This window comes from Oryctolagus cuniculus, chromosome 9 (assembly GCF_051225735.1).
Source record: "Oryctolagus cuniculus isolate XC-2025 breed Fujian yellow rabbit chromosome 9, ASM5122573v1, whole genome shotgun sequence".
In the NCBI taxonomy this organism is placed as follows: Eukaryota; Metazoa; Chordata; class Mammalia; order Lagomorpha; family Leporidae; genus Oryctolagus; species Oryctolagus cuniculus.
The window spans coordinates 105,929,994-105,954,618 of NC_142875.1; the positions used below are offsets into that span (position 1 = coordinate 105,929,994).

The window sequence follows — 24,625 nt, forward strand, 5'->3', positions numbered from 1 at the left end:
AGACCCAACATCAAGATGTTACCTAGTGGGGAAACAAATGACCTCATGAGTCCTGTGATGAAAACTTGTGTGGCCAGCTGCACCGTTCCATCAACACAGCTTGCTAATTTTAGTAAGAGGTTGATTTGCAATCAAAATCAGGGCAAGGACACTTTAATCTTAATGAAGGAAGGCTGGGAGGCCTTGAGAGACTAGAACCAGATGGTATCCAGGGTCTGCACTTCATGTACTGAACAGGGGCTTGGTTTCAAGAACAGGCATTTATTTTTATTTATTTTAATTTTTTAAAAGATTGATTTATTTATTTGAAAGTCAGAGTTACACAGAGAGAGAAGGAGAGGCAGAGAGAGGTCTTCCATCCGCCCTTTTACTCCCCAATTGGCCGTAATGGCCGGAACTGTGCTGATCTGAAGCCAGGAGCTTCTTCCGGGTCTCCCTCATGGGTGCAGGGGCCTAAGGACTCGGGCCATCTTCCACTGCTTTCCCAGACCATTGCAGAGAGCTGGATTGGAAGTGAGCAGCCGAGACTCAAACTGGCGCCCATATAGGATGCGGGCACTGCACGTGGTGGCTTTATTCACTACACCACAGTGCTGGCCCTAAGAACAGGCTTTTAGGTTTGTTGGTTTTCTCTATTGTTTCATTTCTTTCTATTTCATTGGCCTTTATTATTTCTGCTCTGGCCTTTATTATTTATTTTATTCTCCTGTTACGATGGAAGCTGAGGTCAAGATTTGAGACCTTTCTTACCAGAATTTGGGTGGAATAGAGCATGTAATGGCCCCAAGTTAGCAGAATCCTGAGACCAAAACAGAAGGAGGCTCCATATAAGGATTGGAGAGTTAGGGCCGGCGCTGTGGCGCATTGGGTTAAGTTGCTGTCTGCAGCACCAGCATCTCATATGGGCGCCAGTTCGAGTCCCTGCTGCTCTATTTCTGATCCAGCTCCCTGCTAATGCACCCAGGAAAGCAACAGAGGATGGCTGAAGTCCTTGGGCCCTTGAACCCACATGGGAGACCTGGAAGAAGCTCCTGGCTTCAGCCTGGCCCAGCCCCAGCCATTGCAGCCATTTTGGGGAGTAAACCAGCAGATGGAAGATCTCTCTCTGTCTTTCTCTCCTCTCTCTCTTTCAAATAAAGAAGTAAATCTTTTTAAAAAAAGAATCAGAATTTATTAGGGCTACTTATAGAGAGAATTCCATACTTGGGCAGCAAGTGGTCTGAGACCTGACATAACTATAGCCAGGTTTATTACACACAGAGTGGCAGAAGGGGCAATGTTTTATACATTTGCAACTTAATGGGTACTTTGAGGTTGGCACTTGTGTTACAACATTCCTTTACTAGGTAGCCACTCAGGTGTCCAGCTGGGCTGTCCATCTGATCATAGACTTGTGACAGCACTTAAACTTTATGGCTAGCGGGCGATACCAATTAGGTTGACAGATGGTCAGCAGTCATCACCCTTCTGAGAGAGAGGGACTCAAAATAGCATCACTATGGTTTGCAGTCACACATTGCTTCTTTCCTAATAATGTATGACAAGTGCTGTCAGTTTTTTTCCTGAGTGCTGCTTTAGCAACATCCTACAAAATGTGATATATTGTGCTTTTGTTTTCATTTAGTAAAAATACTTTGAATTATTCTGAAGTTTTATTTATTTATTTTTTGAAAGGTAGAACACAGAGAGAGACACACACACACATACACAGGGAGATCTTTTTTCTGCTAGTTCACTCCCCAATGCCTGCAACAGCCAAGGCTGAACCAGGCTGAAGCCAAGAGGCAGAACTCCATCCAGATCTCCCACATGGGTGGCAGGCACCCGAGTACTTGGACCACTATCTGCTGCTCCCCAAATGCATCAGTAGGAAGCTGGATCAGAAGTGGAGTAACTGGGACTCAAACAGGCACTCCAATGGGGATGAGGGTTTCCTAAGTGGCAGCTTACTCCACGGAGCCTCATTGCCCTCTCCTAATTTCCCTGTTCATAGTTTCTTTGACCCAGGGATTATTTAGAAGTTTTCTTTTGTTTCTGATTTGGGAATTTTCCAGAGGCTTTTCTCTTATTGGTTTCTAATGTGATTTTACTGTGGCCAGAGTATATGCTTTGTGTAACTTGAATCCTTTTTTTTTTGACAGGCAGAGTGGACAGTGAGAGAGAGAGAGAGAGAGAAAGGTCTTCCTTTGCCATTGGTTCACCCCCCAGTGGCCGCCACGGCCGGTGCGCTGCGGCTGGCGCACTGCGCTGATCCAAAGGCAGGAGCCAGGTACTTCTCCTGGTCTCCCATGAGGTGCAGGGCCCAAGCACTTGGGCCATCCTCCACTGCACTCCCGGGCCACAGCAGAGAGCTGGCCTGGAAGAGGGGCAACCAGGACAGAATCTGGCGCCCCGACCGGGACTAGAACCCAGTGTGCCGGCGCCGCAAGGCGGAGGATTAGCCTAGTGAGCCGCAGCGCCAGCCAACTTGAATCCTTTACATTGACTGAGACTTCCTTCATGACCCAAGATTTGGACTATCTTAGTAAATACTCCTTGTGTACTTTTCAAAAGAAAATATATTCCACTATTATTGGGTGGAGTGTTCTATAAATGTTAATTAAGTCAAGATGGTTGATACTGTTGATTTCTATTTGTTTTATTAATTATTGAAACAAGGTTATTGGCATTTTTTAGTATGATTGTGTATTTATTGTAGCTTTGTCAGTTTTTGCTTTATGAATTTTGAAGCTATGTTATTAGGCTCATAAATGCTTAGGATTGTTATATCCTATTGACAAATTGACTTATTTGTCATGAAATGACTTTCTTTATTCCTATTAATATCCTTTGTTTTATAATATAATATAATATAAATCAATATGCAGCATTTTCTTTACTAATGTTAATATGGTCTATATTTTCTGACCTCTTACTTTTAACCTGTCTTATGTTTAAAGTGTATTTCTTGTAGGCAGCATTTAGTTGGGTGTCCTCAACATAAGTAGGCCACCAAGCTTTCAATTACAGGTTTCCCATCCCTGGACTATGACCTAAAAACTCTTTAGGCAATAAGGTCTGGCAAAAGTGAAACTCATTTTTAACATTTTTTTCTAGCTCTCAGGAATAGGGCTTGGTCTCAAGTGAGGTGGGTGAGGCCAGTAGGAGGGTAATCATTACCTTATGTAAAACTTTAAGAGTGGCCAGCGCCGCGGCTCACTAGGCTAATCCTCCGCCTGCGGCACCTGCACCGCGGGTTCTAGTCCCGGTCGGGGTGCCGGAATCTGTCCCGGTTGCCCCTCTTTCAGTCCAGCTCTTTGCTGTGGCCCAGGAAGGCAGTGGAGGATAGCCCAAGTCCTTGGGCCCTGCACCTGCATGGGAAACCAGGAGGAAGCACTTGGCTCCTGGCTTTGGATCGCAGCACGGCGGCCGGAGCAGCCACTGGAGGGTGAACCAACGAAAAAAGGAAGACCTTTCTCCCTGTCTCTCTCTCTCACTGTCCACTCAGCCTGTCAAAAATAATAATAATAATAATAATAACTTTAAGAGTGAATATGTCTTTAGATTTTGTATGGGCACCTAACTCTTAGAAAAAGTCTTGCTCTTAGAGTTGTGCAAGATATGTTTAATGCCTGACAGTAAATCCCTTCTTTGATTTTGTGCTTTAGGGGGTTCACCTGGCCCACCATAGCCCTAGCCCTGTTTCAGGATCACTGTCCTTTATGACCTGAGGTCCAGTGTCTTGACAACCACCTTTAAAATATATATTCTACCTAGATTTCTGCTTATTTTAGCCACGAGGGTACATCCAGTCCCTATTGCTCCAACTTTTTCAGAAACAGAATTCTGGTCTTACTCATAATGATATCAGGATCCCATAACTAGAGCTCCCTGAAGGAAAGACAAATGTTTTTGGGACTCCTTGTGCAGAATGTAAGAGAAGATTGGACTTACATTCAGCAGTCATTGAGTTCCTACTGTATATCACATTCCAGGCTAGAAACTGAGGTTAAAGTCTGTTAGGCACAGCACCTGGCTCCCACCTGCTCACAGCTGGCTTCTTTAAAGCTGTTTCACTGGCATTTCCATGTCAGTCATGCGTCACTTGTGACCAGGTCAGCAGAGCCAGGGAAGGGAGGCTGCCAGGAAAGTCAGATTTGGAACTGAGAGATAATCTCTGCTGATTTCCAAGCCCAGAGTAGCTCAAGAGCTCACCTAAGCTCACACAGCGAGTCAGTAGTAATTGTTTATTATGTAGTCTGTTTAGGACCCAGCCCACAATGCTGTCCACTGCCATTGCTATGACTGAAATCCCACCATCAGAGACTCATTCAACAAAGGCAGGGACTATCTGCTATCCACGCTTGCATTTCTCAGCGCTTGCTCCGTGATGACCAGTGAATGAGAGTGAGTGGGTGAATTAAAGATGAGACTGTTAAAACGATGAGTGTGCTTCTGGGAGGAAACATAGTTTATTATCCTTTGGGGCTGCATAGACAGTTAAGAGCAAGCCACAACTGGGACCCATGATAGGGAAGCAGTGAGAAGAGACCTTCATCCAAGTTAGTATCTCAAAAAGTCAGTTTGGTCACCTACATAATGGCAATCCTATTCTCACCCACCTTGAAGGGGCATGTCAGGTTCCAAGAGGATGAGATATGCCAAGCAACTGACGAGAGAATGCCCTCAGGGAATGATAGGTCTTTTCTGAGCAGCAGGTGGGGTTAGTGTGGGGCCGAGACCCAGCAGACCACAGAGCTCATCTGTCACCACCGTCATCATTCAGAAGCCTTTCTGGAGCCCAGAACTGCATGTAGGTGTGCTGGGCGGGGCACATAAAAACCGACTAGAGACTCCCTTGCCCGCTTGGGACTTGCATCTGAGGCAGCTGTCTCTGGAGGAAGTCCCAATCCACAGAGGATTAGGTGATTGTCAATTCACATCACACAGGGATGCCAGGGAAGAACATTTCCCAGGTGTGGGGCTGGTCAGAGGGATCGGGTGGGAACTGCTTGTCCTGCCAGGTGGGGTGGGGGACGTCTGCTCTGCTTTGTCAAGGCTCCACCGGGCAGAGCTCATTTTGAAGGCCGACAGGGCTCCCAGCTGTGGCCCACAGCTCTTGGCAGATGTGGTAGGTAGAAATGTTGGCTGAAGTTAGATTGCTTAGGAGTCACAGGGTATCTAAGCCAGAGGCCCAGGGCCTGGCAATCAGAGAAGCCCACCTGGCGATACACTGATTTTTCTCCCTTTCTTATTCACATAAACGTACCGGACATGATCCAGGACATCATACTCCCCAGGCCTCCACAAAACGCACAACTGTAATCAACTGGATGCCACTGTGTCTTAAGATGTTATCACAGGATTTTTTTTTTTTTTTTGACAGGCAGAGTGGACAGTGAGAGAGAGACAGAGAGAAAGGTCTTCCTTTGCCGTCAGTTCACCCTCCAATGGCCGCTGCGGCTGGCGCACCACGCTGATCCAATGGCAGGAGCCAGGTGCTTCTCCTGGTCTCCCATGAGGTGCAGGGCCCAAGCACTTGGGCCATCCTCCACTGCACTCCAGGGCCACTGCAGAGAGCTGGACTGGAAGAGGGGCAACCAGGACAGAATCTGGCTCCCCGACCGGGACTAGAACCCGGTGTGCTGGCGCCACAAGGCGGAGGATTAGCCTATTGAGCCGCAGTGCCGGCCTATCACAGGTTTTAAACTTGGACTTAGTCTACATCCAGAAAGTCTTCATTTAGGAAAATTTCAGGAGCACTCTTTTTTTTAACTTTTTTTTTTTTAAATATTTGACAGGCAGAGTGGACAGTGAGAGAGAGAGTGAGACAGAGAGAAAGGTCTTCCTTTTCTGTTGGTCCACCCCTCAAATGGCTTCCATGGCCAGTGCGCTGCGCCAATCCGAAGCCAGAAGCCAGGTGCTTCCTCCTGGTCTCCCATGGGGTGCAGGGCCCAAGCACTCGGGCCATCCTCCACTGCCTTCCTTGGCCACAGCAGAGAGCTGGCCTGGAAGAGGGGCAACTGGGACAGAATCCGGCGCCCGGACTGGGACTAGAACCCGGTGTGCCGGTGCTGCAGGCAGAGGATTAGCCTAGTTTTCTCCTATCATGAACTTTGGAATTTCACAGACTCACAGACTGTCAGAGCTGGAAGGGGCCTGAGAAACAAAGGGGGCGGTCCAGTCTTCTCACTGCACAGGTGAGGAAAGAGAGGCCATGTAAGTCACGTGGAGTCTGGACAAGAAATCCGGTTTCTAGACCAGCATACCTCCAAGAGTTCATGGATGCCGGCTCCGTGGCATCCATGGCATCCACCTTGCGGCGCTGGCACACCGGGTTCTAGTCCCGGTCGGGGCACCGGATTCTGTCCTGGTTGCCCCTCTTCCAGGCCAGCTCTCTGCTGTGGCCAGGGAGTGCAGTGGAGGATGGCCCAAGTGCTTGGGCCCTGCACCCCATGGGAGACCAGGAGAAGCACCTGGCTCCTGCCTTCGGATCAGCGCGGTGCGCCGGCGGCAGCGCGCCGGCTGTGGCAGCCATTGGAGGGTGAACCAAGGGCAAAGGAAGACCTTTCTCTCTCTCTCTCACTGTCCACTCTGCCTGTCAAAAAAAAAAAAAAAAAAAAAAAAAGAGTTCATGGAAAATGGAAATAAAAGGCAAGTTACTTTGGTGCAAAGCAGTTCTGAGATCCACACGTAGGTTTTTTTTTTTTTCCCCACAATGCACATTTTCCATGAACTTTGTGAAGACCTCTTGCCTGCCTTCTTCCACTGCAAGACACTCTGGAAACACTCCTTGAAGAGCTTTTAGAATGGGCATGAGGTGTATGGTTTGTGATTCCGTGTTGGCTGAAGATGGCCGCGGCCTGGCAAGCCCAGTACAACATGGACCCCTTGGGGAAGGAGCAGGCTTTCTCCGGCATGAGCTGTAGCACTCACAGCCCTGGCGGGGAGCCACAGTGTGGGGTGAGAGCTCATCAAGAAGCTGTTGACCGTGAGTGACCTTCCGAGTAAGGACTGCTCTCTGGGCGTGTGGTGCTGCAGGATTAGGACAGGGTGTGGTTAGGATCAACTCTGTACGATTTAGGAGAGCTTGGAATGAAATCTCAGCTTTCACCCTCAACTTGCTGTGTGTCGTCAGGTGTATTAGTCTGCTTTTCACTACTGTAGCTGAAACAACCCAGGGAAGTTTCTTCTTTGGGGAAGAAGAGGTTTATTTCAGGTTACAGCTACAGTTGGAGGCCCCATGGTCTTGTGTCTGATGGAGGCTGGCCATGGCACAGGAGCCTTCACATGGTGGGCCAAGAAGCAGAGAGGGCGCCAAAGCCAGACCTGGTCTGAAATGATAATCGGCCTCTTAGGAGAGCCATCTTCTGAGGCAGGGCCCCCAGCCACCCAAAGAGCTCCCATTGGGTCCCACTTCCTGGCTACCACAGCTGGACCAAATCTGCACCCTTAATCCATCAACCGTGATCATTGAGACATCCCAGTTTAAACAGAGGCATGAGTTCTGGGGGGGACGAATCCCACTCAACCAACGTCAGTGGGCAAGTCACCCAGCCTTTTCTCAGTGGTAAAATGGACCTATTCTACTATTCTAAAATAGGGACAGTGATATCCTCCTGAGACAGACGTGAGAATTACATGGAAGAAGCTGAATGTAGAGACCACGGCATGGTGCCTGCCTGTAGGTAGACAACTCAGTGAATGGCAGCTGGCCCATCAGGCTCTGTTTTGTTGTCATTTGGTTGCTTATATTGGGAGAAATCACTATCAGCCTTCCTCCCTCACCCCCCTTCAATCTGGAAATTGCTTTCTCTCCAATCTCTTTGCACTTTGATGGGCTGGCTGATGTGTTAGCAAGCCTGGCACATTTCTCTCTTGTCCAAAGCTTCTGCTAATCACAAGGTGGTTGCCAAGGGCTATCAGGATGCCCCCGTGAGCGGCTGTGCACTGCACCCTCGTCCCCTCTTCTTTTTCGGCCTCACTCCATTCTCACCACGCCCACTCTCCTCTCTTCCACGTGCAGCTTCTGAAAAGGCGGGGAAATAAACGAGTCTGCATGGCTGCTGCCAATGGGAAGATGGTCTCCAGACCCCAGAGCCCCGGCCAGGGGCCAAAGGGGAACGAGGCCTGCGTGGATCCCCCAGACAACCTGGAGCAGAAGGAGACCCTGGAGCAGGTGCCAGGCCAGCTGGCCATGCTGAGGAAGGCCCAGGAATTCTTCCAGACGTGTGATGCTGAGGGCAAGGGCTTCATCGCCAGGAGGGATATGCAGGTAAGAGGAGGCCCACACGGCCTAGGTCTCCTGGTCTTGGGTTGGAGCTTGCCCCAACAGGGGTGACATCCTTAACAGAAAAGACAGCGTCGGTTCTGCCCTGGAAGGAAGCACCAGCCCAGACTCGGGGGGAGCCAGACCTCCTGGGTTTGTTCTATCTCTGGCCTCTATTTGCTGTCAGACTTGAGCTGTTTCGTTTCGCTGGCTTGGAAACTCCCCTGGGCCGTAGAAAGTGGCAGTAGTAACCTAGGGGACTTGAGGAAGGCACAGAGAAGAACCTTCTGAAACCTGTGGCTCCACGAAGACGCTCTGGGTTGAGGGAAATCTCTTCTGCTGTGTGTGCCACAGGAATCAGCAGTGTAAGGCGCAGTGACCCGGGAGGAAGGTGTTTCTAGGGGTCGTTTCTCATCTGTCTTCACCCTCAAACCCCATCACACTTCACTGCTTGAGGCACGCCCAGAGAGGGAGAGCTGGTGTGCAGAGCTTCAGTGCTCGCCGCTGTCCAGTGTTCTGTAAAGGTCCCAGCCTAAATTTTTGAGACTCTGGGGTTCACTGCACAACTCTGCCACTATAGCACAAGACCCACCACCGGTAATGTGTCAACAAACGAGAATACTGTGTTCCAATAAAGCTTTATTGATGGACATTGACATTTGAATTTTATGTAATTTTCACATATTGCCAAATATGTTTCTCCTTTTGATATTTTTTTCGATGATTTAGAAAGATAAAAGCTATTCTTAGCTCAGTGGCCATAAAGAAGTAGGTGATGATGGGAGTTAGCCCAGGGGCAGCCCTGGCCCAGTCCTGGTCTAGTATCAGAAATGTTTCTTGGTGCCTTAAGTCTCTTATGCCGCAGTCATGACTTCATCCAAATGGCAGGAAATAAAAGCGCAGATCCTACTAGGGTCTCAGGGAAGGAGCGCTCTCCTTCCCAGCCTCTCTCTCAGTCGCTTCTCGGAGGGGGAGATGCCTGCCGCGCGGTCAGGTTTTCTTTCTGTAAGTCTAGTTTCTCAGAACACACTTAACGTGGGCAATGAAATGTAGGCCCTCACTAGTGTTAGCCCCATCTTTGCTCACCTGTGTGAGCTGGGAGGCCTGGGGGCTGAACATGGGCCATGTACTCCAATCCCATGGGATGCTGTTTGCCTGCTCTCCTAGAGTTGTTACACCCCGCCCCCCCGCCCCCAATCCTTGCACAAAGTGAGAAGAGAAAGGCCCAGAACCACCCCAGCTCAGCCCACCCTCATTTTTTTTTTTTTTTTTTTTTTTTTTTACAGGCAGAGTGGACAGTGAGAGAGAGAGACAGAGAGAAAGGTCTTCCTTTGCCGTTGGTTCACCCTCCAATGGCCGCCGCGGCCGGCACGCTGTGGCCGGTGCACCACACTGATCCGATGGCAGGAGCCAGGTGCTTCTCCTGGTCTCCCATGGGGTGCAGGGCCCAAGCACTTGGGCCATCCTCCACTGCACTCCCTGCACTCCCTGGCCACAGCAGAGAGCTGGCCTGGAAGAGGGGCAACCGGGACAGAATCCGGCGCCCCGACCGGGACTAGAACCCGGTGTGCCGGCGCTGCAAGGCGGAGGATTAGCCTAGTGAGCCCCGGGGCCAGCCAACCCACCCTCATTTTCAGTCATGGACTCCCCAGCAAGTTACTGCTGCTGAGACTCATTCCCAAGGCCCCGCTCCCCGGGGACGGCCAGATCCGGCGTGCTTGCAGGAAACTTTCGTCAGCCCCATCTGTGAGCCTCATACCTGTCACTCACAGATCCATGGCAGTGGGGGTTGTGGGTGGCTTCAATGGCCTGCTTCACCTTTGAGTGCCCCCTGTAGAAAGAAAGACACAGAAATTCACATTCTTTGAGGGATGGTACAGCTGCATGCACCGGGCAGCTCAGCCCTGAGGCTACCTCCATCCCAGTAAACCCCAGCAAAGCCCACTCTTGTGCAGGGAGGAGGAGATACCGTGAACTTCGACTGTCAAGTATAAATTCGCAGGGAAGCCACTTGGCTTTGACCTGGGATGTAATCAGAAGCATCAAACCCCAGAGAGGCGAGCCCATTGCCTTCCTGCCACGTCGCTGCACCTGGCCCAGGCAGGTGGGAAAGGGGATGAGGATGCTCCAAGCAGAGGCTTGTGCATCCATGGCCTTTGTCTCTGCTACCTGGAGTTCTTGGCTTCACCAATCTGTTAAGAATCATTTAGGGGCCGGCGCCGCGGCTCACTAGGCTAATCCTCCGCCTTGCAGCGCCGGCACACCGGGTTCTAGTCCCGGTCGGGGCGCCGGATTCTGTCCCAGTTGCCCCTCTTCCAGGCCGGCTCTCTGCTGTGGCCAGGGAGTGCAGTGGAGGATGGCCCAAGTGCTTGGGCCCTGCACCCCATGGGAGACCAGGAGAAGTACCTGGCTCCTGCCATCAGATCAGCGCAGTGCGCCGGCCGCAGCGCGCTGGCCGCGGCGGCCATTGAAGGGTGAACCAACGACAAAGGAAGACCTTTCTCTCTGTCTCTCTCACTGTCCGCTCTGCCTGTCAAAAAAATAAAAAAAAAAAAAGAATCATTTAGGAGCTGGCAAATGAACCAGAGCCAACCCACCATCTGTTCTCGTCAATAAAGCTTTATTGAAACCCATCTCTGCTCATTCCTTTCCGTACTGCCAGGGCTGCTTGCACTCTGCAGCGACAGAGTTGAGTTGCTGAGACGAAGACAGAACGGCCCGCAAGGCCTAGAAACACCCCTCTTGCTCTTTGCAGTTAAAGTTAGCCAAGCCCTGACTTAAGTTAACAAGAGAACTTGAAGAGATTTCTGTGGTGAATTAGTTGGGTTTTAATCTTGATTCTGCAGCTTTCTAGTAATGTGAATTTGTGTAAATCTCTTAACCCCTCTGGAGTTTAGATCTTCAGCTGTGAATTATTAATGGCTACCTTCCAGCATTAGGCGAGAATTAAAGGAGCTTATGCATGTAGAACGCTTAGCCTCAAGCCTGGGCCCTGGCAATCCCTGCACAAGTGCACCGTGCACATTCCCCGTCTTAGCCCAGTCCCTGGTGTCTTCCATACTGCTGTGTTTTACAGCTGTGGTAAAATACAAAAAGCATACAGTTTACCACCATAATCATTAAAACCTTTTGTGTGTGTGTGTGTGTGTGTGTGTGAGGGTGCGGGGGAGGCAAAGACAGAGAAGAAAAGAGAAACTGACAGAGAGATCTCCCATCTGCTGATTCATCCCCCAGTGCCCCCAGCAGCCAGGGCTGGACCAGACTGAAGCCAGGAGTTGAGACTCCATCTGAGTCTCCCATGAAGGGGGAAGGGACCCACTTACTTGAGCCATCCTGCTGCCTGTCAAGGTTACATGAACAAGAAGATGGGGTCAGGAGCAGAGCCAGGACTTGAATCCAGACACCCCAACATGGGACAAGGGGATCCCAGCCAGTATCTTAACCACTGCACCAAATGCCTGCCCCCATTGTAGTCCTTTTTGAGTGCACAATTCAGTGGCATTGACATTGGTGGGCACCCATCCCCACCATCCATCTCCAGAACTTATCTTGCAAAACTGACACCCTTTACCCATTAAACACCAGCTTCCTGTTCTTCCCTCCCCACTCCACCCCCAGGCCCTTGTAGCCACCATTCTGTTTTCTGATTCTATGAATTTGACTGCTCTAGGCACCTCATAAAGGTGGAATCAAACAGTATTTGCCCTTTTGTGGCAGGCTTATTTCACCTAGTATAGTGTCCCAAAGGTTCATCCCTACAGCAACACGTGTGGGAAGCTCCTTCCTGTGGCCGGGGAGTGCAGTGGAGGATGGCCCAAGTGCTTGGGCCCTGCACCCGCATGGGAGACCAGGATAAGCACCTGGCTCCTGCCATCGGATCAGCCCGGTGCACCGGCCACAGCGCGCTGAGATATTAATATTGTAGGCATATAACACGTGTTGTGTAACCACTCATCCACCAACAGACACTAGGTTGCTGCCACCTCCTTGGCTTCTGTGCGCAGGCCTGTGCAAATATCTGTATGAGTGTCTACTTTCCACTCTTTTGAGTATATACCCAGAAGTGAAATTGCTGGGTATTTCCCATGTTTAACTGTTGGAGGACACATGACACCACTTCCCAGCGGCTGTGCCAGCACACTGTGATTTTACATTCGAGTCATCTGTCTGCCTTAGAGATGAAGAAAGACACCTTCCACTCCTGTCTGGCTTGTTTGTGTCCAGGCTACGTGACTGGAGGCAGCTTTGCTTCCTAGAGGACAGTTGGCTGTGTCTGGAGACAGTTTTGGTGGGAGTGACTGGAAAGGGAGAGCTATTAGCATCAAGTAGGTAAAGAGTGCAGGTGATGGGGATGGCGCTCTGGTGCTGCAGGCTAAACCAACACCTGTGATGCTGGCATCCCATGGGGGCGCCGGCTCAAGTCCCAGCTGCTCTGCTTCTGATCCAGCTCCCTGCTAATGTGCCTGGGAAAACAGTGGAGGATGGCCCTGGTACTTGGGCCACTGCACCCCTATGAGAGACCAGATAGAGTTTCAGGCTCCTGGCCGCAGTATAGATGTTGCCAAATACCCTGTAATGTACAGGAAAACCACCTTCCTCTCCAAAACGCCTCTCTGCCCCCTACCAATACAGAATTATCCATTACAAGATGTCCGTAGCACGGAACTTGGGAAACACTGGTCTACACCAAGCAGTCAGCCCAAGCCAAGACCATCAAGGCACAGCACCCTCTCAGCCTCACCTTCTCACCCCGATGATACAAAGGTATCGCTAAGTGGCCAGTGCTGGGACAGAGGCCAGAGCAGAATGCAGGAGTCCTAAGAGGCAGGAGAGTTTGATTCTGGCTGTAAAGGTAGATCCCCTCTGGTTTTTACTTACAGAAAGTGTGCTACAGGGCCGGTGCCCAGGCAGGTACACAAGTGTGGCCGGAACGTGCGAAGAGACATCATTTTTCCGTGGTTCTGGGCCTGAACCCTCAGTGTGGCTGCTGCAGGACTAATCGCCTTCTGTTCTGGGTCCTGGAAGGCGCGGGAAGATAAGGCTGCCGAGAATCAGCAGTTGGGCTGGCCATCGTCCGTGGCTAGGTCATGGTCTCTGCCGTCCCTCTGAACCATGCACTCATTCAGTTATTCAGCAGATAGCCTGACTGCTCTGTGTTTGCCAACCTCCGACTGGGTCCTGGGGACACGGAATGAGTACAACAAGTGATGTGCCTGTCCTCAGAGTACTGAAGTTCCCATGTCCATGACCACTGGCTTCTCAGAGTGTAAAGTGTAGACTGAGATAGGGGACCTTGGAATGAGAGAGAATGGTCATGGGAGCCTCTGTGAACTGACATACCCTGGGGGCCGCAGTGGCCTTCCCTGGGTGCGGGAGCTGAGAGCGGAGTAGGAATTGTGGTTTGCGGACGGTAGCATTCTGAAGAGCCCTTTGGGCTGTGGGCAGCATGAGCGGGGCAAGCAGACTTCCCTCCACTCCTTTTCTCTCCCCTGCCTGTCCTTTCAGGGTTGTGGAAACGCTGAGCGAGGCAGGCTGTCTGGAAGGCTAGTTCTTGGCAATGCTGCTGCAGGCTCTGTGAGCTTGGTTCTGACGCTGGTGTGGTGGTGGTAAGGCGGGGTAGGTAGGGAGACTGTGAGTCGGGGAGTTTTCGAACGAATACACTCGGGCACCATTGCACTGCTGCCCAAGCCCTGAGTGGGAAGCGGGTTCTTCAGCCAGCTCTGGCCTTCACTGAGGCTTCCGGCAAGTCTCAGAGCCTCCCAGGCCTGTTGCACAGGGGAAGAAATAACTGTGTTCCCTTCCACCCCGTTTATCTCACTTCGTTAACGATGTAGACAGAACCAGGCTCCCAGGGGACCATAGCAGAATAAATCGGCTTTACATGGCTCTCGGGTCCTAGAAGAAAAATAAATACGAGGTAATTGTGGTTATTAAGATGAAAGGACTTTTCAAGTAGGGCCAACAAAAAGAGAGGCAAGAATCCGGTGTGGTGCCGCATGCTGCGCTTGGCACTGATTTACCGGGACAAGAAGGGGAGTTGCGTGGAAGATGTGGGGTTGCTTTCCCCATCTTCACGGACAGCAGGGAGAGCCAACAGGCAGAGATGTAGACAAGAGGTGGGCTTTGTGGTTGCACGAGTTGTTAGATTCATGGGTGGGGCCTAGGGTGAGGTATGAGACAGCCTTGCTGGGTTCGTGCTAACAAGAGCTGCACGACTGGGGTGAAGGGCAAGTTGAGGTGCCACCAGCCTCTGGAGTTCCCTTCTGGCTCCACTGCGGCGTGTGCCGTCACGTTTTGGAGCAGATCCAGCAGCTCTCAGATGGGAGGGGGCGGGGAGGGAGGGAGGAAGGGTACCCCAAGGAAAGGACTGGATTCTGGCCGTGACAGGCGCTCGGGTGTCATCCTACCCCCGATGTGTGATGCCTTTTGTTTCCAATAGAGCTAATAAACCTCCGCTTGCAAAATTGTCTCCTTCCTCAGCCCCTCTTCTCTCCCTGTGGCTTTCAAGACAGCTGGTTTGCAGGTTGCTGATAGGCCAGAGATCATGCTGTATGCTCCGCAGATACATTTCCAGAATCTTTGCACACGTTCTCACTCTCCTGCCCTTTGTGAAAAGCACATTCATATTTAATTCAGTTCTTCTAAATGGTTTCCGCTTCTACCCGTCTTCCTGCTTGGTAATGCATCATTGTCTCCCTTAGTGCAGGTACCTGCCAAATTGAGCTTCGTGGCTTACCAGCTAGATGGCCGTAAGATCGAGCCAAGTGTTCTTGCAAATTATCTTACAGGCTTTCGTGTCTGCCAGCTCTTTTTTTTTTTTTTTTTTTTTTTAATTGCTCAGAAGTGTGTAGCTTCCTCCCCCTAAAGCCCTCTGTTGACTTCAGCTGTCAGGAGCACACAGGGGCAGTTTTGTGCAGCTGCCTGGTGGGTACTCGAGAGGAAGGGGTTCTGTTGACTGAGATATAATGAACTCCCTGGGGGTGGGGGTGGTCCTAGATTGGAGATGTAGATTATTAGGGTCTAAGAGGACAGCGGCTTCAATGATACAAATGAGCCTTGGCCTGGGGCCATTGCACGACAGGTGCGAGGGCAGAGGGAAGCAGCAAGGGCAGCCCCTGTGCCGCTCGGGCGTCAGCGGCCCCTGCCCGCCCGTCCTTGCGAGGCCCTCTCTGGCCAGCACTCGTGCTCCGTATGGACTCATGACCTCCTCACACCGCCTCACCCAGACACAAGTTCTCTTGAGGGCTTGGTGCTTCCAGCCAGTGGCAGTTGACGTCTTATGAGGACTTGGTTGTCGGTCAGCAGGGAGCAAGAGTGGACACGGACTGGGGACGGGGTGATGACGTGGGTCACTCACGGGGGCGGGGGGTGGTTTATCCAGCGTCAGCTCAGAGCTAAAGGACTAACGTGTAGGACCCTGTGGCATGAGGAATCTCCATCAGAGAAGCCTCCTGAGAGTGACACACACCTGCCTCTGTCTCTCTCTCTGAATTTCACTGAGTTATGTTCTTAAAATTTATTCATTTATTTTTATGTATTCAGGAGGCAGAAAGAGTACCCATCTGCTGGTTCTCTCCCCCAAATTCCTGCAGAGACCCTGAGCCGGGGCCAAAGTCAGGAGCCAGGATCCCAATCCAAGTCTCCCATGCAGATGGCAGGAGCCAACTACTCGAAACGTTACCTGCTGCCTCCTAGGGGGCACATTAGCCAGGAAGCTGGAATCAGGAGCAGAGCCAGGACTCAATCCCAGGCACGCTGGTAGGAGATACAGGCAACCCAAGCAGTATCTTAGCTGCTATGCCAAATGCCCACCCCACCACACACACCTATGTCTTATTAAGGGAGCAGCATGGCAGAGGAAAGGGGGCTGAGCCAGAGAGAGCCGCAGGTGAAATCTGGCTCTCAGCCCGCCATTCACTCTCAGCGCATTTGTAGCTCTCTGAACGCTGTCTCCCGCCCTCTCCCTCTTTGCCTCCTGCTCATGATTGGATGCCTTCTCTGTATCACATGCTTCACATTCATCTTTCTGGGGATTGTCCTGCAGGTCCTGCACAGCTTCTGTCTTCCACAGGTGTTGAGAAGTCCTCCATAGCGCTGGGGTCAGTCCTGAATTGCCTCTTGGCTGAGTCATTACTGACTGTGCAACCTGAGGGCGGGTCATTGAACCTCAGAGTTGGTCTGTAAAATCAAAGGGTTGTCATGAGAATTAAATGCAGGTGGATACAGACAGACAGATAGGTGATAGATACATAGATAACAAGAGAGATTATTTTATACATCACCTATCAAATTGACTGGCACGTTAGTAGATACCCAGGCAGTGGAGGAGAAGGTTGGCAAAGCTGTCTCGATGCAGAAGTGTGCTCCTGGCTCTTGTGGGATGGGACCAGATGCAAGACCTTTCCTGGGAGAAGGCTCTGAATCTGATCGGTGCCCGTGGCCTTCAGTGTTAACTGTGCAGTCTCGATCACTTTCAGAGGCTCCATCAGGAGTTGCCACTGAGCCTGGAGGACCTGGAGGATGTATTTGACGCCCTGGATACTGATGGCAATGGCTTTCTGACCCCAGAGGAGTTCACAACCGGATTTAGTAAGTTCTGGGGGATGCCAGGGATCCTAGGGCCATGGCTCCACCGAAAGCTGTATACGGTGTCTGCCTGTCCACTCCCAAACTGGGAACCACACTGTACACGCTTTCCTTCCTTCTCAGGGATGCAGAGCCTGGTGTTGCCAGCCCTGGGTTATTCAGGCCGCTTTTCACACGCCCGCCTCCCCTGTGTGCACCACTGCCCACTCCATGCCCACCTCCCTGTCCCAGCCGAGTCACCTCCCACCGGGGGGGGGGGGCAGTGGGAACGGAGAGGAGCCTTGGCAGAAGGCTCATATCATAGATGGGACCATGATGAGAGCCCCAGCCCCTCCTTTCCAGCCCTGATAGGAAAAACAGTGGATGACTGGCTGGCTCGTTCCAAACTCAGTCTACCTGAGTCTTCCAGGTTGAGGGATTCCAGCTACAGAGGGACTCCCAGAGATTCTCGGGGTATCCCCAGGAAGAACTGAGAGGCGTGAACAAGATAAGAAAACCAGATACGCTGTCGGATCAGATCCAGCAGCAGGCAGATGTTACCGTCAGTCTGCCTCCTGCAGGGGGCCGTGCCATTTCCTTAGAGGCATCTGATGCCATTCCTGACCTATAACTGGCTTGGGAGGAAAAGCCAGACTGCTCCCAGGCAGTACCAGGCAGTGAGAGCGTGGGAAAAGTAACTTGTGAGTGTGGAGCGCCACCGGTGAGACCAGTGGTGGGGGTGACGCCGATGCTGATGGTTCTTAGGCAGACCGTTGCTGGACGGCAGGGGAGAGGGGCCCTTGTTCCAAGAAGAGATCAACACAGAAATGTGTTCGGAGCCAGGCTTTTCTTACAGGCTGTATAAGCTCCGTGAAATCATTTGGTCTCACCCTGCCAAGGCAGCCACAGGTGGCACTCGAAAGTCAGTGGATCTATAGCAGGCTAATTTTTAATCTGAACATTTCGTATGGCCTGCAAAGGATGTTATAAATATCCAAGGGGCCCTTGGAAGGGAACAGGTGCCTCACCCCCGTTTTTTAAAGATTAAGAACCACCAAGGAGCCCTTGTGCCTGTCAGGTTTTCTGAATGTCCCAGTGCTCGCATCTTGGGCAGAAGTGATGATGTCCGTAGATCTTTGCCCTCAGGGGTTTCCCTCATTCTTCTGTCACTTGAACTTCAGATGATTCCTAGTAGCTGAGAAAGCTAAGCTCTTGCTGGACGAGTTCTGTCTGATTCGGATCCTTGTGTCCTGCACCCTTCAGGTCACTTCTTCTTCAGCCAGAATAACCCAAGCCAGGAGGACGCAAGCGAGCAGGTGGCTCAGTCCCCCAAGGAGCAGGTGTATCAGTCCAGAGGAACAGAGGACCGGGGAGATATGGACGAGGATGAGGAAGCCCAGTTCCAGATGCTGATGGACAAACTGGGAGCCCAACAGGTTCTGGAAGAGTAAGTGGTGACCATGACTTGGAGGATGGAGCCCAGCCTAGTGGAACCTCCTCACCTGCCCTCCACAACAGTTAAGTCTGGATAATCGCACAGCGCAGTCTGCATGCTTGGCACTGCCAGCGAGGACCCTGGCGTCACACAGCCTGCCCTTTGCAGTGCCCAGTGGATGTGTCAGGCTCTGTCTCTGCATTGTGCCTTTTGGCTTTGGCAGACATTCCTATCCTGCTCTCGCTCTCTCTGCTCCCCTGACTCCCAGCTGTCCATTTATCATCACGGACCTTGGTTCAGCCTCGCTCCCCGGGGGGTGTTCACACATCAGAGGTCTGGACCAGGCCTCAAGGTTTTTCAGTGACTTTCCCCTGAGGTCTCCTGGTGTCACCGGCATCCCCACCTCCAGTGGCTGGCCCTGGGTCTGTAGGGCTGTGCTGCATCATGGATTTTCTGCCCAGTGGTGCTATTCTGACAAAGGCTCCTCCTATGGAAGCAGTTGCAACTTCTACCTGTGCAGGACGCCTGACAAGAAACAAGCTAGTGTTTGCCAGTTTACCAGTTCACCCTTTGGATAAAGTGTCTTGACTGAAAATTCAGATGGCCGGGACTTCAACACATTAGGGGCCTTCAAAAACTTCCTGGAAACACACACATTCTCTTTTCATTCCACTTGATCATTATTTTTTCTCTATTTGAGTGGGAGAGAAATGGAGACAGGGAGAGGCTCCATTCATTGACTCAGTTCCAAAGTGGTTGAGGCTAGGCCAGAACTGGGGAGCCTGGAATTTAGTCCAGCTCTCCCACATGGATGGCAAGGACCCAACTACTTGAGCCATCACCTGCTGCCTCCCAGCGTGCACCATAGCAGGAAGCTGGGTATTGAACCCAGATGTTGTGATACAGAATGTAGGCGGCCCTAGGTCATTTTGAGGCCCCCTAGTAACACCCCAATCCCCCCCAAAGTGTTTCAGAATATGAAGACACATGGACCTAAGCCCTGACATTTAATGTAAAATCAAATTATAAAATATGATATCGTTCATAGAAACCAGGCAGTGGGTCTGAAAATCGTGCTATGCTTTCCGTCCCCTTCCCCCTTGCCTTTAGGCTTTCTACTTTGGAGTCTCTGGGTCTTGGGTTGGGGGTGTGGTTCAAGCAGGGTGGGAGTAGCCTTGCAATAAGAGCCAATGTTCCCAGAGCTTGAGAGAAGCAGGGATCAAGAGGAGAAAACGATCAAGAGGAAGCAAGAGAGAAGGAGCCACACACAATACACAGAGACCAAAGCTCCATGAGTTTTTTTTTAATATTCTATTTATTTATTTGTTTGTTTGAGAGGCAGTTACAGACAGAGAGAGGTCTTCCATCTGCTGCTTCACCTTCCAGATGGCTGCAATGGCCAGAGCTGGGCCAGGCTGAAGCCAGGAACCAGGAGCTTCTTCTGGGTCTCTCATGTGGGTCCAGGAGCCCAGGCACTTGAGCCATCTTCTGCTGCTTTCCCAGACTCATCAGCAGGGAGCTGGATGGGAAGTGGAGCAGCCAGGACTCGAACTGTTGCCCAAATGGGATGCTGGCACTGTAGGCAAAGGCTTAGCCTACTATGCCACAGCGCCAGCCCTAGTTTCGTGAGTTTTTGATAGGCTCTGTCAGGCAAGAAGGGGACAGGCAAAGGCCTAGGAGAGAGGCAGGCAGGAGGCCCTGGACAGGAAGTAAAATTTGCCTCTGCCTGCAGCACAGGAGCAGCAGCTCCACGGCAGGCCTTCGAGATGCTGGTGACCAGGTGGATCGGCACCCGGGGGAGGTGGGCAGGTCTGGTGGCGGGACAGTGAAGGGAAGCTCATCAGGCAGACAGTTACTCAGTGTCACCAAGGACAGGAGGCCAGAGCATGGTGACTCCTGCCGGGGACCTGGAGAAGGGGAACAGAGAGGGCGGTGCAGGGAAGCAAGGCGCTGAAGTAAAAGAACGGAATCTCTCCACCTGCCCACCCACTTCTGGGCTCACCACCTTTCAGGCAGGGCTCTGGGGTCAGAGTTCGCCCAATATTGCCCTGAGGACCTAGGTCAGAGGCCCATGCAGAACCGAGCTAAACAGAGACGCCCCGGAGAGGAGACGATTTGGGGAGGCTGCAGAGCGGGCTGGAAGAACTGAAGTGGGCTTTGGCTGCAGCCTGGGGGAGGTACTCATGACCAGGTGACTGGTGAAGGAATGCAGGAGGCTGCAAAGATGTCAGAGGTCTTTAGAGATGTCACTCATCAGAGTGCTTTGGGGGTTGTCTGGAAGCAGAGAGATGACTGCCTGGCCCCCAGAAAGCCCCGCCACCTGCCCTCCTCCATCCTGCCGCGATGGGTGGCCTCCGTGTGCCCAGCAGTGGCAGGCTGGGCTGCACGTCTCTCGGTGGTCTGATTGGCTGAGTGATTTGGCAGCTTATGGGGCTTCAGCTTCTTTTTCACTAGGAGTTGAGGGACTTGTTCCTTCTGCAGAAATCTGGGGTAGGGCATGCGGCCAGGACTGAATGGCTCCTGAGCATTAGAAGAGGATGAGGTGAGTATTTGAATCTCAGCGGGGCCTTAGCCCAGCTGACTGCTCCTCGGGCCCCCGCAGGAGCCTGGCGGATGTGGGCAGATGGAGGCTGACAAGGTGGACCTTGGTTTTAGAACGCATTTACTTCAGGAGGGTGCACCTCAGTCCATTTGCACTGCTGTAGCAAACTTCCATAGACGGGGCACCTTCTGAGCAATGGGAACTTATTCCTCAGTCCTGGAGGTTGGGAAGTCTAAGAGAACGGTGTCGCAGATCTGGTGTCTGGTGAGGTCGCTTTTCCCAGTTAATGGAAAGCCATCTCCTCGCCACGTCCTCATGTGGCAGGAAAGTCCGCTTTCATAAAGGTACCAAGCCCATTTGTGAGGTCCCTGCCTCCATGATCTAGTCACCCCACCCCCAAACCTCCACCTCCGGGGTTAGGATCTCAACATAGGGAGACCTAAGCATTGAGACCACAGCAGGGAGCAAGCTGCCAAAGGCTGGCGGGGTCCCCGTGGTTTTTCTCTGAGATCTTTTTTTGTCTCTGAACCCCTGTGGCATCTACATTTTACCTGTACAATGAAATGGACACCCACAGCATATTCTGTGTGGAAAAAGATGGAACTCATTCTGGGCAACATCAGAGGCTCCTCATCACCCCTTCTCTTGTCTCCAAGATTCTGTCATGTCACTTGGTACAGTGCTAGGTTTGTAACATAATAATAAATACTTGGTGGGTGGATGGACGGATGGATAGATGGATAGGTGGGTGGGTGGATGGATGGATGGATAGGAGGATAGACGGGTAGGTGGATAGATGGGTGGGTGGATGGATGGATGGGTAGATGGATAGTTAGATGGTTAGATGGGTAGATGGATAGTTAGATGGTTAGATGGGTAGATGGATGCATGGATGGATGGATAGGTGGATAGATGGGTAGGTGGATGGATGGATGGATAGTTAGATGGTTAGATGGGTAGATGGATGGGTGGGTGGATGGATGGGTGGGTAGATGGATAGTTAGATGGTTAGATGGGTGGATGGATGGGTGGCCTAAATAAGTAGGTGGATATTTGGATGACGTGGAAGAAAGAAAGAATGTGAGAAGTGGAACAAGGGACAAATCAGCTGTGTCTTTGGCTCAGTTTGATCATTGGCTGTAGATTTTTGAGTTTTTTCCGGGAGAAGAGGGCTCATAGTGTGTGGCTCCTCCACGTTCTTTCCCTCGGTGGTCAGTGTGACCCCACGTGTGTCTTTTGCTGTGCTGAGTGCCCACATGCCCTGGTGTGCCCATTTCTGAGTGTGTCACTGTCCTTGTCTCCGCCTGCCTCCGAGTCTCCCAGCTCTCTGCACACACACCTTTCCTATTGCTCCCTCGCTTCCTCTCACCTGTCAGCCATTCCCGGTTCCCACAGGCCTCAGTGGGTGCCACGTGTTCTCTTCCTTGCTCCACGGTGACAGCTGCTCTCTGCCACGCGTGAGACAGCAGATCTCCCACCTCGGCTCTGAGGACCACCCGCCCTGGTGGCCACAGGCTTGCTAGCCCATCAAGCATGCTCTGGGCTCCCAGCCTCCTCTCTTCTTCCTGGCACGTTGAGACACTCCCAGGGGCTTTGCCATACTCCCTCAGCACCAGGAGCCCATCACAAAATCCCCCAGGAGGTCAGCAGCATGAAGGAGGCCAAGGTGGGAGTCCCACGGCCCTGCGCTGGGCCCTGGCCTTGCCGTTTCGCTGCTGCGGGACCTTAGGCAGCTTCCCTTTCATTTTTCCTCATCTGCCCATGGGGCAGCAGCAGCGCCTGCCTCTCAGCGGAGCTGTGAGCTGCGATCCATGAAGTGCTCCCTATACAGCAAGCGCTCAATACATGTCAGCTTGCTGACGATTGCGCTGTGGTGTGCGGCTGCCCCTGTCAGATCCGGGCCCCTCTGAGACGTCCCCAGATCTTCCATCCCGCCTGCCCGCATTCACACCTTTCTGTTGCTCACAGCGAGAGCGACGTGAAGCAGCTCTGGCTGCAGCTGAAAAAGGAAGAGCCCCGCTTGCTGTCCAGCTTCGAGGATTTCCTGAGCAGCATCTTCTCCCAGCTCCAAGAAGCCCACGAGGAGAAGAACGAACTGGAGTGCATCCTCCAAAAGTGAGTAACCCAGTCTTGGCTGCTCGCGGGCCCTGTGTGGGCAAGCCGGGAACACGAAGGGCCCTGTCTCTCGGATCTTCCTGCCAGACTTGCCGGGGCCCTCCTGGCTGCTGTTAGCTAAAGTGGGGGCCGGGGCTGCACTCCGCCCTGAGAGATCTTCTTCTAAGCCCTCCCTCTCCTTTGTTAAGTACTCGCCATATGCTAGGCGCTCTCCTAAATACTTTCCATACCGAAGCTCATTTAATTCTCACAACAGCCCTGTACCCTGGGGACTCCTATTATAATCCACAGTTTATCATTGTAGAAATCGAGACACTGAAGGCCGGCGCCGCAGCTCACTAGGCTAATCCTCCGCCTTGCGGCACCAGCACACCAGGTTCTAGTCCCGGTTGGGGCGCCGGATTCTGTCCCGGTTGCCCCTCTTCCAGGCCAGCTCTCTGCTGTGGCCAGGGAGTGCAGTGGAGGATGGCCCAAGTGCTTGGGCCCTGCACCCCATGGGAGACCAGGAGAAGTACCTGGCTCCTGCCATCGGATCAGCGTGGTGCGCCGGCCGCGGCGGCCATTGGAGGGTGAACCAAGGGCAAAGGAAGACCTTTCTCTCTGTCTCTCTCTCTCACTGTCCACTCTGCCTGTCAAAAAAAAAAAAAAAAAAAGAAAAAGAAAAAAGAAAAAAAGAAATCGAGACACTGAAAGGTTCGGTCACACCCCTGAATGCACAGCTTGCAAGCAGCCGAGCCAGGATCCAGTGTGAGATCGCCTGGTGCCTGAGGCCACAGCACACAGGGTCTGTCCCGAGCCAGGGGGTCAGCGCTCCCTTTCAGAGCCGCAGTTCTGTAAGGTGGTTCCGAGCCCTGCTGGGCAGCCCCCTCCTGTCATGGCTCACATCTCTCTTTGCCTTCAAGGCCTCTCCAGGAGACCAAGCACCCAAAGAAAGTGCTGAAAACCGAACCAGAGTCAGCGCAGGCAGCAGGTGCATCACAGAATGGGGGGCAAGGCCCTGCTCCCCTCCTGAGAGCTGGTGTGTGCTCATGGACTCTGCTTGCTCACGGTCATGGGACAGCCATTTCTTTTTATTATTATTATTTTTAAAGATTATTTATTTGAAAGGCGGAGTTCACAGGCAGAGAGAGAGAGAGAGAGAGAGAGAGGGAGACAAAGGAAAAGGTCTTCCATCCGCTGGTTCACTCCCCACATGGCCACACTGCCAGAGCTGGGCCTATCTGAAGCCAGGAGCTTCTTCCGCGTCTCCCATGTGTGTGCAGGGGCCCAAGGACTTGGGCCATCTTCTACTGCTTTCCCAGGCCATAGCAGAGAGCTGGATCAGAAGTGGAGTGGCCAGGACTTGAACAGGCGCCCATATGGGATGCCGGCGCTGCAGGCAGCGGCTTCACCCACTACACCACAGTGCTCACCCCTGTAACTGCCATTTCTTAGCACTGGGCTCACATTTTGTGAAACGTGGAACTAGATGTGCTGTCACTAAGGATGGTTCGTAACCTTGATGGTGAAGCCCAAGCACAGGGCTGGGTTTGGGTGGGGCTTGGATGCCTGGTCCACCGCCTGCCTTCTCTGCATGCCCGGAGATGTGCTGCAGGCATCCTGGACAGGTCCGTGGCCCTGTGAGCCTGGTGATCCGCACTCCACATGCCCCTCTCTGCAGATGCCTCCCAGCAGGCTTAGGAGAGCCTGGTCCTGCCTTGTGGGTGGCTGGGTTTCAGTC

General features: G+C 52.2%; 1 protein-coding gene across 10 annotated transcripts in view; it reads left to right on the plus strand.

Annotated features, from left to right (window-relative positions):
* Positions 1-24,625, plus strand: part of CRACR2A (calcium release activated channel regulator 2A) — a 203,073-nt gene that overhangs the window by 114,938 nt on the left and 63,510 nt on the right. For all 10 annotated transcript variants that reach the window (XR_016212976.1, XR_016212975.1, XM_051850218.3 and 7 more), the window contains exons 2-5: positions 8,006-8,254; positions 16,726-16,837; positions 18,077-18,260; positions 22,759-22,905. Coding sequence is in view for 8 of the 10 variants with exons in the window: in XM_051850218.3 (XP_051706178.3) it covers positions 8,006-8,254; positions 16,726-16,837; positions 18,077-18,260; positions 22,759-22,905 (692 nt within the window). In the remaining 2 variants the exon portion in view is untranslated. The remainder of the gene's footprint in view (positions 1-8,005; positions 8,255-16,725; positions 16,838-18,076; positions 18,261-22,758; positions 22,906-24,625) is intronic.